This window comes from Alnus glutinosa, chromosome 1 (assembly GCF_958979055.1).
Source record: "Alnus glutinosa chromosome 1, dhAlnGlut1.1, whole genome shotgun sequence".
NCBI lineage: Eukaryota > Viridiplantae > Streptophyta > Magnoliopsida > Fagales > Betulaceae > Alnus > Alnus glutinosa.
This window is the reverse complement of record NC_084886.1, coordinates 22,576,648-22,591,133: the sequence shown is the minus strand read 5'-3', so window position 1 is coordinate 22,591,133 and position 14,486 is coordinate 22,576,648. Positions and strand designations below refer to the sequence as shown.

General features: G+C 36.5%; 1 protein-coding gene across 1 annotated transcript; it reads left to right on the top strand.

The window, feature by feature from the left end:
- The first annotated feature begins 2,808 nt into the window (after nucleotides 1-2,808).
- LOC133877194 (ubiquitin-conjugating enzyme E2 variant 1A) lies at nucleotides 2,809-13,969 on the top strand. The gene is made up of 6 exons (XM_062315451.1): nucleotides 2,809-3,038; nucleotides 10,706-10,845; nucleotides 12,179-12,304; nucleotides 12,381-12,507; nucleotides 13,441-13,504; nucleotides 13,641-13,969. Exons 1-5 carry the CDS (start codon nucleotides 3,011-3,013, stop codon nucleotides 13,497-13,499), a joined length of 480 nt encoding a protein of 159 aa, XP_062171435.1. The 5' UTR covers nucleotides 2,809-3,010; the 3' UTR covers nucleotides 13,500-13,504; nucleotides 13,641-13,969.
- Nucleotides 13,970-14,486: the final 517 nt, after the last annotated feature.

The following is a 14,486-nucleotide window of genomic DNA, read 5'->3' as shown; positions in this document are numbered from 1 at the left end:
AATGCATTTTTGAGTTTATCCCAGGGCCTTATTTCATAGTTTATTTCTGTTGGAGATCATGCACCTAAGGAGTAAGCGCAACAGAAATCGATCCCAGAAATTTTTTTGCTTCAAGATAAATAAGGCTAGATAAAACAAATATACAAATTCAGGGTACTTACAGTCGAATTCAGCCTCTCCTAGGCATGTAAGGATGTTTAACTCTGGCTAAGACTCTCCTTGCATGTTGAATGAGCAAGAACACGTTCTTGACGTTCTTGATTAAACCTTTAAATATTCTCTTTGATGACTGATTATGATTGTGAGTGTGGACTCAAATTATTCTCAAATCAATAGAATAGGTAGAAGCATAACCTTGAGAAAACCAAATATTCTCACTTGAATATTTCTCACAATCCTCTTTGCACGTTCTTGTGCCTTTCAGAAAAATATTTGAGAAACTGTCTCCCAGGTTTTCAACTTATGAATTGATGAATTTTATCGATTAGTGAATTGGTCAATTATGCTTCACTATTGTTATCTATTTATAGACTTGGATTTATAATCATGATTGGCTTGTGAGATAAATTGGAGTTGCAGTAGAACTAGGGCTAGAGTCATAGAAGAACTAGGACTCTTAGTCCTATCCTACTAGGTGTTGGGCCAATGGGAGAAAAACACTCCCCTTGGCCTTGCATCACACGATCATGGGGAGAAAAAATCTCCCCATGCACTTGGGGCTAGTGTTTTAACCCTATCCCACTAGGGCCACTACTAAGCATTCTTAAGTATAGAATTGAGTTTTATTATTTAGGCCCAATGCTCCTTTAATTCTACTTAAACCTTTTGGAATAAATTTCAAAAGCCCAAAATTCTTTAATTGCTAAAGCCATTAGAAAAAAAATTCCCAAACCCAATCATTTCTAAGTAATTAATAAGTCACTTAGAAATCATATTTTGTTGGCCCATGTTTTATCAAATAAAATAATCCAAATAAATAAATGCATAACCAAGGCCCAAATCAAATGGTCAATTTATATTCGCTCAAAGAGGGACCTAAAGAGAAAAATAAAATTAGCTTCAATATGACAATATCACACAACATTATTAATCACAATTAATTCCACTAAATAAATGTGATTGCACTCTAATATGTATTTTCAAATTAATGAATTAATCCTTGTGACATACTTATTTATTACATATTACCCTTTTATGAGATCATTTCGTAGTTGAACCAAAGTCAATACACTATCACTTTGTTCACTAGCTCTTTTCCTTAATAACCTAATATAATAATATCATTTTTGTACCTTGTGAGATTTCATCTCACCATTCACAAAAAAAAGTTTCAGTAAATACCACTAAAACACTCAAGCTCGAGCTTTAAAATAATCATTCCCATTAAATTTACATTAAGAGAAATATTATTTATCTCTTTGTTCTATGACAAATGATTCGGATTCCTTCTTAAAGAAGATGTTCTCACAATTCTACATGCAATCACCCAATGCACATATATGTTGACCATAAATTTGATCTCACTCTCATACATCAAGATGACCTACACTTTACATCTGAGTTCACAATCTTCTAACTATTATAAGTCGTTGTGTACGTACATCATTCTTTATTACAGTGTTAAAAGTATGATGACTCACATAATTCATTCAGTGCATGGCACTACCTTTCTCTTACACCAACATATCAACCCGAAGCCCTACTTGCTTCTCCTAATCAAGATACATTGTTAAGCTTGACATAATATAGTCTAGATGGATTTCTCAATTCTATTTACGACTATGAATAATCTTTTATAATTACAAGGACCTATGACTATGATCTTATGTGTGATAATCTCATTACTCATACCATAGTCAAATACAAAGTAACTTAGAGGCCTTACATGTATATAATATGAAAATATTCAAACATATATGTACATATAAAACATTTAATGTATATGTCTAATGTTCAATATCATACAATTATAGAAAGGCATCATCAATGCAATTTGAGTTTTGGACACCAGTCCCAACAATTTCTATGTGATGCTTACTCATTAAGTCATGGACTTACACAATTGCTACTTTTTCACCTATGAAACATCTTGGTGTTTTGTAGTTTAACAGATTCTAGATCGAGTTAGATCTTAGAGTCTTTATTCAGGCTTGGATGTGGAACAAAAGCCGTATGCAGTTTGATTGTATTAGTATTTGTGAATCTTACTTGTGTATCTTTTGATAGTTAGCTGTTGTCATCTTTTATGGATTTTTGGATTGTAATTGTTTAAGAGATAGTTTTGAGATATTAATTGTAGCTCAAATCATTGTTTCCCACTTTCCACTATTTTATTCACTCTAATAGATGTTAGAAGGTAGTTTTCCCAGTTAATTACAAGTTAATTAATTTGGGAAGAACTATGAATAACCTTTCAAGTTAATTATTTTTATCAATTAAATCTAAGGCGTTACATATCAGTCATTGGAAAAAAAGTTTAGAGGTTGAATTACCCTAACCTAGCCATGTACCATAGAGAAAGAAAGGAGAAAAGTAATTTAGCCCCATCTCCTGGGGAAGGCCGATCAGTAATTGTAGGTGCTTTTCCTTTTATTTAATTTTTTTAAAAAACAAGGTTTGAATATGAATATATATATATATATATATATATTATATTTTAGGGGCATTCACTGGTGGTCTCGTGTATATATTCTACGTAGAGCGTAATAATCAAAAATATTTTTCAAAAATAAAAAAATAAAAATGATTGATGCAAATATAATTTGGTAATTTCGAAGGTGTAGAATAACAGCAAATAGACTTCCCACAGAAAATCATTTCCTTTCTGCCAGTCCTTTAATCCCTGCTCTTGCTGGTCCATGATACATGTGTAGGAGGTGGACCTTTGAAGTTTGTGAGAACAAGAGTTGGGACTTTCGTTCGTCATCACGAGTACATCTTCTCATCCTCCTTTTTCTCTGGAGGACTTTTTCTGTCTCTATCTACGATTCAGAAACCCTAGCTGGGTCAAATGGGCTCTGAGGGATCCAGTGTTGTCGGTAACCTAAGATTCCCACTCTATTCTTTTTTATTATTTATTTCTTTAATTTTCTATCGATCATGCGGTTGTTGCCAGTTAGTTTGTATCTTTGTGTGGGAGTTTTTGTGGGATTTTCTTAGCATTTTGTTCTGTGTTGCTGCGGGTGTTACATAGGGATTTGGATTGGTTTTGTTTCTATTGGGTTTTTCTAAAGTATGGGTTCTTCTCTTGGTTTGATCTGGTACGATTTCGGTTTGAAGAATTTGATTGTTTCTTGCTGAGTTTTGAGCTGTTCAGCTTTGGCAAATGCCTAGCCGAGGAACTTTAGGATTTGTGGTGTTTGTGGGTTGAATTTTTAGGTCAGTGTTGCTTTTGGTTGGTAACTTATCAAAAAAAAAAATTTTAGGTCAGTGTCATATAACAGTATTGGGTATTAATTTATTTATTTATTTTCCTGATATGTACCACAAGAACAGAATGCTTTTGTCAAATATTAATAATTGATCTGCAATTAAATACAGATATTTTTTTATGAGGATTTGTCATGGGGAATGCCTCATCTTTTTTGGTTCTAGTATAAATTGCATCATTTGCTACTTTGTGTTGGTTTTACTTGCCTTGATTAGGAGGTATGCACCCCAATGGTGATGACCATTGGGTGTGTTTGCTTGCTATGCTAGTAATCTTTATACTTCAGATCTCTCGTGAAAATTTGATGACATAGTAATTCTTTCTTTTTTAATGGTTTTGTACAATTAGAATAATGGATTTCAGTTGATGCACTAATCATTGATGGCATAAATTTAAATTATGTCATTTTCATGCTAATAGATAGGTGAATTCCAACACATTAGTTTGGTGTTGAATTAAAAATGGTTGGGGTTAATGGAATTTTAATTACTTTATAAATGAGGGCGCTTTGTACGGTGTGCCGGAGATCTAGTTGGGGCAAAGCCTCGAATACCCCGATTATTAAAACAAAAAAATTATGGTTCTGCTATCTATGAAGCACAGTGCTTTAGGGCGTGTTTTCTTTTTCTTCTTCTAATAATTGATGTGGAATTAATTGAGCGGGATTTTGCTAGTGTCTATGGGCCCAATTCAGATGTTGAGTGTCAATTGCTTTGGGAGGAGCTAGCAGGTCTGACTTCGCGGTGGGATATCCCTTGGTGCATTGGGAATGATTTCAACGTCTCTTGTTTCCCTAGTGAGAGATTGGGGGCTAGTTCCTCTCCCGCTATGGAAGAATTTTTGGACTTTATCTTTGAGTAGGGTCTTATGGATTTACCTCTCTACGGTGGAAGTTTCACTTGGTCCAACAACCCGGACTCCCCCTCTTTGTCTAGAATTGATAGATTTCTCATTTCTCTTACTTGGGAGGCTTATTTCCCGGTTGTTACTCAGAGTAGGCTATCCAGACATCTTTCGGATCACTTTCCTATTCTTCTTTGTTGTGGTTTTTCTTAGAGGGATAGAAGTTACTTTAAATTTGAAAACATGTGATTGAAAATTGATGGATTTGTTGAGAAGGTGAGACACTAGTGGAACTCCTACTGCTTTCAAGGATGCCCTAGTTTTGTTTTAGCTAGGAAGTTAAAAGCTCTGAAAGCTTATTTAAAGAAGTGGAATGACTTAAGTTTGGGAATGTTGATCAGAGAAAAAGAGCTCCCTTGATGAGCTACAAGGCCTAGATGTAGTTGAGGCACAGAGGCCTCTGTTTGGGGAAGAGAATCCAAGGATGGTGGTGGTTACAACGGATTTGGAAAAGACTATTTAGTTGGAGGAGGTGTGTTGGAGGCAAAAGTCAGGGGCACAGAGAAGGGGATAAAAATACTTAGTTCTTCCACCGAATTGCTAATTCTAATAGAAGTTGCAACACTATAGAAAAGTTGGTTATCAATGGCATTATTTCCAATCCGTCAGATATTATGAAGCATAGAATTCATATTTACTTTCAGCTCTACTCTGAGAGTGAGCATTGGCGCCCAGATGTGGATTGCGTCCCTTTTCGTTCTATTGCTGAGGAGGAGGCTATTTGGTTGGAATGAGCTTTCAAGGAAATGGAGGTCTATGAGGTAGTAAAAGACATGAATGGGGATAAGGCGCCGGGTCTAGGGCTTTCCTATGGCTTTCTTCCAATCCTGTTGGGATGTTCTCAGAAAAGAGCTAATGGAAGTCTTCCTTGAGTTTCACCAGTGGGGTAAATTTGAGAAAAGCTTGAATGCTACGTTCATCACTTTTATCCTTAAGAGAGTGTGGATTGTTGAGGTCAAGGACTTCCGTCCTATCAGCCTGGGGAGTGGCATCTACAAAATTATTGTGAAGATCTTGGTGAATAGAATGAAAGCTGTTTTGGAGAATATCATTTCCAATACTCGAGCGCTTTTATGAGAGGGCGTCAGATCCTAGTCTCTATTCTCATCGCCAATGAATGCGTAGATAGTCGTCTCACAACAAGCGAACCAGGAGTTTTGTGTAATTTTGACATAGAGAAGGCTTATGATCATGTTAGTTGAGGCTTTTTGCTTTACTTGCTAGGGAGATGTGGTTTTGGTGAGAAATGGCGAGAGTGGATTGCTCATTGCATATCTACAGTTCGGTTCTCCATCCTTGTTAATGGTACGCTTAGTGGGTTTTTCAATAGCTCTTCGGGTATGAGAAAGGGGGAACCTCTTTCCCCCCCCTTCTTTTTTTGATTGTTATGGAAGCTTTGAGTCGTATGATGGCAGTGGTGGTGAATAGGGCCTTTATTTATGGTTTTTCGGTGGGGTTGGGAGTGATGATATTGTTTCTGTATCCCATCTCCTTTTTGCAAATGATACTCTCATTTTATATGGGATTGTTCTAGACTAGATTCGATACTTGATATATGTGTCCTTTGTTTTGAAGCTCCCTCTTGTTTGAAGACTAACTTGGCTCAATCTGAGTTGGTTCTAGTGGGTAACGTTAATGTAAGTGGGTTCGCTTGTATTTTGGGTTGAGGGTTGCTTCCTTGCCTTTGAAATATTTGGGTCTCCCTTTGAGTGCTCTGTTTAAGGCTAAGTCTGCATGGGATTCTATCATTGAGAAAATGGAGAGAAAATTAGCTAGTTGGAAAGGACTTTACTTGTCTAAGGGTGATCCAGTAACGTTGATTAAGAGAACTCTATCCAACCTTGTTACCAATTTCCTCTCATGTTTCCCTATCCTGGTTAGTGTTCCTAATCATTTAGAAAAACTTCAGTGATTTTTTGTGGAGTGGCTTGGATGTTGAGCCGAAATTTTATCTTGTTAATTGGAGAAGGTTTGCTCTTCTATCCATTTAGGAGGGTTAGGGATTAGGAGCTTGTCTAAATTCAATAAGGCCCTTTTGGGTAACTGGTTGTGGAGGCTTGCTGTGGAGAGAGGACTTTTTGGCGCCAAATTGTGGATAAAAAGTATGGGAGTTTGGTGGGGGTTGGTGTACCAAGGGGGTCAATGGACACGGGTTTCGGGCCCCTGCAAAATTTTAGGTATTTTTATGGAATGGACCCTCAAAATTAATTTTTACCGCCAAAAATTTATTTTTTATAATTTTGTCCCCCCTCCTAAAATTCTAGTTCCACCCTTGTCAATGGAGCCTATGGGGTGAGCCTTTGTAAACACATTAGGAGGGGGTGAGATATCTTCTATAATTTTACTAGTGTGGAGGTGGGTGATGGCTCTCGTACTAGGTTCTAGCATGATATTTGGTGTGGAGATCGTCCTTTGAAGGATTCTTTTCCCAAGTTATTTTGTCTTGCTAGGAATAAGGATGCAATGATAGTTGACCTTAGGAGTGTTTGTAATGATACAACTCATTGGGACATTAACTTCACTAGGTTGGTGCATGATTGGGAGGTGGATTTCGTCTCCTCTTTCTTCAATGTTTTATGTTCCGCTAGAGTGGGTTGGGAGGGTGATGATAGCCTATGTTGAATGCGCTAAAAAAGAAGATCTTTTGAAGTCAGAACTTTTTATAAGGGTTCATCTTCTTAATGGTGTTTTCCCTTTCCCTTGGAAGAGCATTTGGAGCACTAAGGCTCTTTTGAAAGTTGGTTTTCTTTATGTGGACAACTTTCCTTGGGAAAAGTTTCACTTTGGATAATCTCCGCAAGTGTCACATCACAGCGATAGATTGGTGTTTATGTGTAAAAAGAGTGGGAAAACTTCAGATCATCTTTTTCTTCATTGTGATGTCGCTAGAGAGCCATGGATTATGGTTTTTCAGATATTTGGGGTGGAGTGAGCTATTAAATGGGTGGTAGACCTTTTGGCGTGTTAGTATTGGGGTTTGGCCGGAATGACAAGATTATTGTCTAGAATTCAATTCCTTCTGATTCAGGTGCATATGGAATGAAAGAAATGCTCAAAGCTTCAATGACCAAGAGAGAACGAGCGCAGTTCTACAGACTTGTCTTCTCAAAACCTTATTTGAGTGGAGCTTTGCTATCGTTTTACCCTGTGTCTCTAGCTATGCATATTTTTGTTCTCTTTTTTATTGTTCTTGATTTGTTGGGTGTTTTCTCTTTGTATACTTCTTGTGTACTTGGGTTGTGCCCCTTGTGAGTTTTGAATTTCCTTTACTTATCCCAAAAACGAAAAAAGAAATAAAAAAATTATGAGGATTTTTCATTAGGAATGCCTCGTCTGTTTGGTTCTAGGATAAATTGCAGCACTTGCTACTTTGTGTTGGTTTTACTTGCATTGTTTAGAAGGTATGCACCCAAATGATGATGACCATTGGATGTGTTTGCTATGCTAGTAACCTTTATACTTTAGATCTCCCGTGAAAGTTTGATGCTATAGTAATTCTTTTTTAATGGTTTTGCGCAATAAGAATAATGGATTTCATGTTGATTCACTAATTATTGATGGCATAAAATTAAAATAATGTCATTGTCATGCTAGGAGATAGGTAAATTCTAAAACATTAGTTTGGTGTTGAATTAAAAATGGTTGGGGTTAACACATATTTGAGCTTTAAGCTTATGTTTGCTTCGTCTTCCTTTACTCATTTTGAACCTATCTTCTAAACTTTACCCTAGGTTAGTTCCAGCAAGTTTTGCTTTTGTGTTCAATGTAGGGAAACTAGATATTACATTTGACATGAAAGACATACATCCCTTAATCCTATTTTGGGGCCACATACATGCTATATTTAGGTTTGCTACCAAGGATCTGATAGAGATGTATGACCATAAGTTTGTGGCGTCAAAGGGAAGGCAAGTTGAAATGAAGTTATCAAATGGGTTAGCCTACACGTTGAAATGCTGATAATCTAATAGTCAAGTTCTTATCAGATGATGCATTGAGTTGCAACTCATAGTGGAACCCTAGCCAGAGAGCATTTTTTATAACTGGGATATTGTGGCACCCTCAGGTTAATGTGACTCTAGATAACTCAATTGTGGTCTCTGGTTCTTGTATGTGATCATGCATTAACAGTGGAGCTAGGCGTCAAGGACCAAATTTTGCAACACTTTCTTTAGCAGGAGAGTGGAGAAACAAGGTGGAAGGGCAATAAGCGGGGTGACATTTCGAGGTTAAATGAAGAGCCTAGAAGAATTTCATTATGTGGTTGTCGACTCTCCCAGAATTAGGGTTGACAATTTTTTACAAGACCCGTGAACTTGATACGAACCCAACACTTAATTAAATGGTTAGGGTTGAGGAGTTTAAACCTATTTAATTAAATGGGTTGTGTTAGGGTTGACCTATATAGTCTTATATCTATGCTTTGACACGATCCGAATCCGACACGCGACATAATGCAAGCAATTTTTTATATGACTTGTGAATCCAACATAAACCTAATACAAAATTAGAGGATTAAGGTTGAAGGGTTTGATCTGTTTAATTAAATGAGTCGAATTAAGGTTGACCTATATAGTCTTATACTCATGCCTCGACACGACCCGAACCTAACACGCGAACACGAACACGAACTGCCACCCCTACTCAGAATAGCTAAATAGGAGTTGATGGCCTCTTGTTCACTAAGCATATTCACATCATGATGCTGGTCAATATATAGTGCAACAAATTATGAAAAAAAAAAAAGTGCCTGTTGAAGGAGCACCATGGTTGATGTTAGAGACACTGTAATCAAGGGAATCTGTACTTCTCAACTCTCTTTTAAGTGAGAATGATGTTGAAATCTAGTTTGTTTCTTGGAGTAGTCTCCGAGGATTGAGATGGATGTAAAGGAAGTTCTTATACTTTTTGAAGGATTATAGCAAATGTTATTGAAAAAACCCAAGAGAAGGTTGTTTGATGTTAAATAATTCTATAATGTCCTGAATCCCCGTGGAAGTACTCCTTTTCTTTAGCAGAGTATTTGGTGGAATATTGCTCCTTTGAGAGTGGCATACTTTGCTTGGTCGACCGTGTAAGGAAGATTCTGACTATAGATAATATGAGGAAGCGACATATCATAATGGTAGACTGGTGTTGCATGTGCAAGAAGAGTGGGGAATATGTTGATCACTTCATATTCCATTGAGATTGCTAGTGCCTTATGGAATTTTATTTTCTGTCTTTTTTGGGTTAGATTAGGTCATGCTTTGACGAGTGGTAGACCTCTTTGCCTGTTGGAGAGGGCAATCTGGTAGTCCTCATAATGCAGTAGTATGGAAGTTGGTTCCGTCTTGCCTGATGTAATGTATCTAGAGAGATAAATAATTGAAGTTTTGAAGAACGCGAGAGGAAAGTGGTGGAATTGAAAGCTTTTTTCTTCAATACCCTTTACCAATGGACAACTGCCTGAATTGCTTTCATTTTTCTAGCTTTTGTGTTTTTTATTTATTTATTTATTTTTTTAATTTTTCTTTTATTTTGGTTAGATGTCTCTTTTGTATACTTCCTGTGTACTTGGGTTGTGCCTTTGAACTTTTTAATGAACTTCAATTACTCTCATATATATATATATATATATATATATATAAAAGGAAGTGTCCATGCCCTAGTGTTACAAACATAATGGTAGTGTGAGAAAGTACATTGGAGGAGATTTTATCCTTGTTCTATCTTACATAGTACTTTTGGACTGTGGCTTATGTCCACCCTTTGTCATTTAGTTTTGATGACTTTCTCGCTCGCTTTTCTCTTTCTAATTTGGTGTTTCCTTTGTATATGTGCTAAAGGGCCCCTTATGCTTTTTTAATGAGTTTGGTTTCTTATAAAAAAAAAAAAAAAAAAAAAAAAAAAAAAAAAAAAAAAAAAAAAAAAAAAAAAAAAAACATAATGGTAGTGTGATATTTTTGTGACCATTTAACAGGTAGTTTTCCCTGTTTGCTTTTGGAATTATTGTCGAAAATGTTGTGAAAGAGAACTTGGTGTCCTTGTGTTGCTAATGGAATGATTTTGCATGATCTCTTATAACCATCCCACAGATGGTTGACCATAACTTAGAGCTTCAAGTTCTTGCTCTCATCTCATATTGAGATGATTCTGAATTTGTGAAAGCAGTACTGAATCAAGATAAATTTGATGCGACTGAATCACTATGTAGTTTCTACACTTGCTTTTTTTTTTTTCTTTTTTTCTGAAAACTGGAATGAATATGTAATTTGACAATCTTCATCAGTCAGTTCAATTATCTCATTGGCAAATCTTGCGTAGTATGTATTTTAGGATACATGCATGGGTGGATTATAACTATTTGATTGAAATTTGTGGTCGTTACAGTTCCTAGGAATTTCAGATTACTGGAAGAGCTTGAGAGAGGTGAAAAAGGAATTGGGGATGGAACTGTCAGCTATGGAATGGATGATGCTGATGATATATATATGCAGTCGTGGACAGGGACTATTATTGGTCCCCCCAATGTAGGTTTTTCTTTCTTTCTTTCTTTTCTTTTCTCTTTTCTTCTTTTGCCATCGTTTCTATATATGTTTTGTACTTTGGGTGTGTGTGCACTGCTTCCTTTATTATTCTTAGAATCAATGTGATTAGTCTTGTACTAATGACATCTTTTAAATAGGGCACTTTGTTTAACTATGTAAGTATGGACATGTTAATTGTAGACAATTAGATGGTACAGAGGAAGACTGATTGAGTGCTTTAGAAGAATGTAAAACTCTGGGGCTTTTAGTGGACGTGATTAAGGGAGAGAGAGAGAGAGAGCAGATGTGGTTTAATTAGATTGGACTGGCAGTATTATTATATTCATGCTGCAAATCAGACAGTTAGCATTATATTGTATCATAAACCATAGTCAACCACCTGTTGCGTACGGGCTGCAGTTGACATGCTGAGAGAGGTTCTAGCAGATGTGCTGTAATTAGATTGGACTGGCGGTATTATTAGATTCATGCTGCAAATCGAATGGTTGGCATTATATTGTATTATACCCATAGTCAACCACCTGTTGCATACGAGCTATAGTTGACATGATTAAGAGAGAGAGAGAGAGAGAGAGAGATAGCGGATGTGCTTTAATTAGATTGGACTGGCAGTATTATTGATTCATTCTGCAAATCAGATGGTTGGCATTATATTTTATTATAACCATAGTCAACCACCTGTTGTGTATGGGCTGTAGTTGACATGCTGAATAATTGTGATTAAAGTTCAAACTTTAATTGCTTGCTTTGGGTTCTTCTGTTGTGCGACCTGGCAGCTTTTGTTGTTGTATATGAGTGTCAAGACATACTATTAAGCAAAATGATCTATCCTCATTTTGTTCATATTGTGCCATACTTCCAATCCAGGTTGGAGCTACCCCTGAAAAGACTCTGATTTTTAGAAAATCATCATATAAATTTCATTTTCAATAGAATTGTGTAAATGTGACTTAAAGAGTTAGTGTCCCTTAATGCAGCAAGAATATGTCACTTTGAAGAGGCCTCTGGGCCTCAGCGAACATGGTCAAGTAATAAGGTTGGATGACAGTGGGTATTAGGTTCTGTATTAGGTTCTACTACTATGTATAAGCAAAAGATGAAAACTTTTACCAAAACTCTTAACTCATTATCTTAGCCATATATAGCTACCATTAAATGCAATAAAAACTTTTACCAAAACCACAAAATCCTTTTCTCTTTTATTTGAAGATCGATTAACCTTCTGTCTTTCACTGATCAACATTATTAGTGTCTAATTTTCATTGTTACATCGAAAAGGAGAAGATTGATGTCTTGTTAATCATGCTGCTTTCAGACTGTTCATGAAGGGAGAATCTACCAGTTGAAACTGTTCTGCGGGAAGGATTATCCAGATAACCCACCAACTGTTAGGTTCCAGACCCGGATAAACATGACTTGTGTCAATCAGGAAACTGGAGTGGTAGGTGGTAAGAATCTTAAGGCAATTTATGCTGTCATATGATTGAAGATGAGCTTATGGATGGTCAAATTACCAGGTTGAACCTAGTTTGTTTCCCATGCTTGCTAATTGGCGAAGGGAGCATACAATGGAGGACATATTGACTCAACTGAAGAAAGATATGATGTCTCCCCAAAACCGGAAGCTAACTCAGCCTCCTGAAGGTGTGTCCAATTTACTTCTGATTAATTAATGCTGGCTTATCCTTTGTCTTCTATCTACACCAATCTCATTATAGTACGTTAATGCCTTCCAGGAAATCATTTGGTCCATGTTCTTCTTGTTTGCCATCTTGGGCCATCTTTTCGTTCCTCGTACAAAAACTTTCTTTTTCTTTCCCTCCTTTTTTGTTTTTTGTGGGTGGGGAGGAGGAAATTTGTTTGACATTTGTTGCTGAAGGTTGAATCTTCCAAATTGGTTGATAATCCTGAGAACGCCTATTGAGTTTGTGGTACTTTTTTTTTTTTTTTTTTTTTTTTTTATGAGTAAAAATTCATTAAAAAGCTCAGAGAGGCGCAACCATAGTACACATGAAGTATACAAAAGTGCCCCTAATCAGAGGAAAGAAACGAACAAGAAAGTAAAAAATCAGTGAACAGCAAACTACCCGGGCTATGCGCCGACACCCAAAGATATAACATATTAAGTACATTTCTACAAAGAGCCCCAACCGATACCTCCACATCCTCAAAAAGCCTAAAATTTCTCTCATGCCACAAGCCCCACAAAATGAGTTTGTGGTACTCTGGAGGTAGTGATGTAAATTCTTTGTTTGAAGTTGCATTGAACTGGTTGGGGCAGCATTGACATTTGGCTAAGCCCTGTCTACTGAACAGCAGGGGTTCATATGTGGGTTTGAACCGATGCATTTTGGTTGAGACGGTGATTGAAGCATGTTGTTTTATTCATGGGGAGAGGCATGAGCAACCTCGTCATGATGTCTATATGTCTTTTACTTGCTAGGTTTGGATGGGAAGGTGTCTATAACTATATGGACAGCAGCGCAATCCCTGTTTCTATTGATTTGATTATAAAGCTGGCTTTTATTTCTCTCAGATAGATGTTTTCTCCAAGTTAATGTGTGGATGTATTTTCAGGCAATGAAGAGGGAAGGATGGATCAAAAGGGGCTAGTTCTGAAATGTTGTATTCTGTAAGTCAGGTGAGAGATCAATGAATATGGCTAGTGCAAATAATTATATAAATCGGACAATACCTATTCATGTCCAATTCGGAAAATGCATTTTATTTCTCTTGGATATATGTTATCTGGAAGTAATGTGTGGATGTATTTTCAGGCAATGAAGAGGTAATGATTGATCAAAAGGGGCTAGTTCTGAGATGTTGTATTCTGTAAGTCAGGTGAGAGAGAGAATGTATTCTGTATGTCCTGTAAGAGATGAATGAATATGATAGTGTAAATAATTATATAAATGGGATCATACCTATTCATGGCCAATGCATTTGAAAATGTAATTAAGGACCAGTCTGATATGGAACCTTGGGGCAGTTTGACACATTTTCTCGAGTTACCTTTTTCTCCGATAGTGTGCTTTTATAATGTAAGCTCTGCTGGAACCCCCCTTGCACCTTGAAATTGAATTTTCAGTTTATTGGTCGCTACTCATTGATCGCATTTAAAATCTGTGTGCACGTGTTGTTGTCATATGCTATTGCACTTTTAAAGCTTGATGGAGCATTTGAGGGCCTTGTCTCATGATTTTGTGTATAGTAACTTAATTTCGTAAGTACTTCAATAGCTTTTTCTTTTCCCCTTAAACCAAGCTGATGTCGGGAATATATATCAAAGAGATACATACAGCGGAAAATTCTCAAGAAATAGTTAGCATCAAGAAAGCATAGCATCAGATTACACAAACAAAAAATTTGCAAAGGTAGAAACACTACCTCTAGAATTGGCTAGCTTGTGTCTAGGGTTTGAATTGAATCATCTTGCTCCTCTTGCTTTGCACATGCAGGGTTGGAATTTTGAGATCTCTAAACCTTTTCATTTTTTATTATGCGACCAAGAATGTGGGCTTTTATGCCTACACAAGACTTCTTTATATAGGCATGCAAATACTAGTGAAGGTAGGACTAAGTTTCCTTGTCAAATCAGGACTTGAAAAACTTAATTAGTTTTC

Excerpts from the sequence above, each read along its gene's own strand:
- LOC133877194 (XM_062315451.1), top strand. The coding sequence starts at position 3,011 with ATGGGCTCTGAGGGATCCAGTGTTGTCG. Across the intron at positions 10,846-12,178 it reads CTATTATTGGTCCCCCCAAT|ACTGTTCATGAAGGGAGAAT; the intron begins GTAGGTTTTTCT and ends TGCTGCTTTCAG. Across the intron at positions 12,305-12,380 it reads TCAATCAGGAAACTGGAGTG|GTTGAACCTAGTTTGTTTCC; the intron begins GTAGGTGGTAAG and ends TCAAATTACCAG.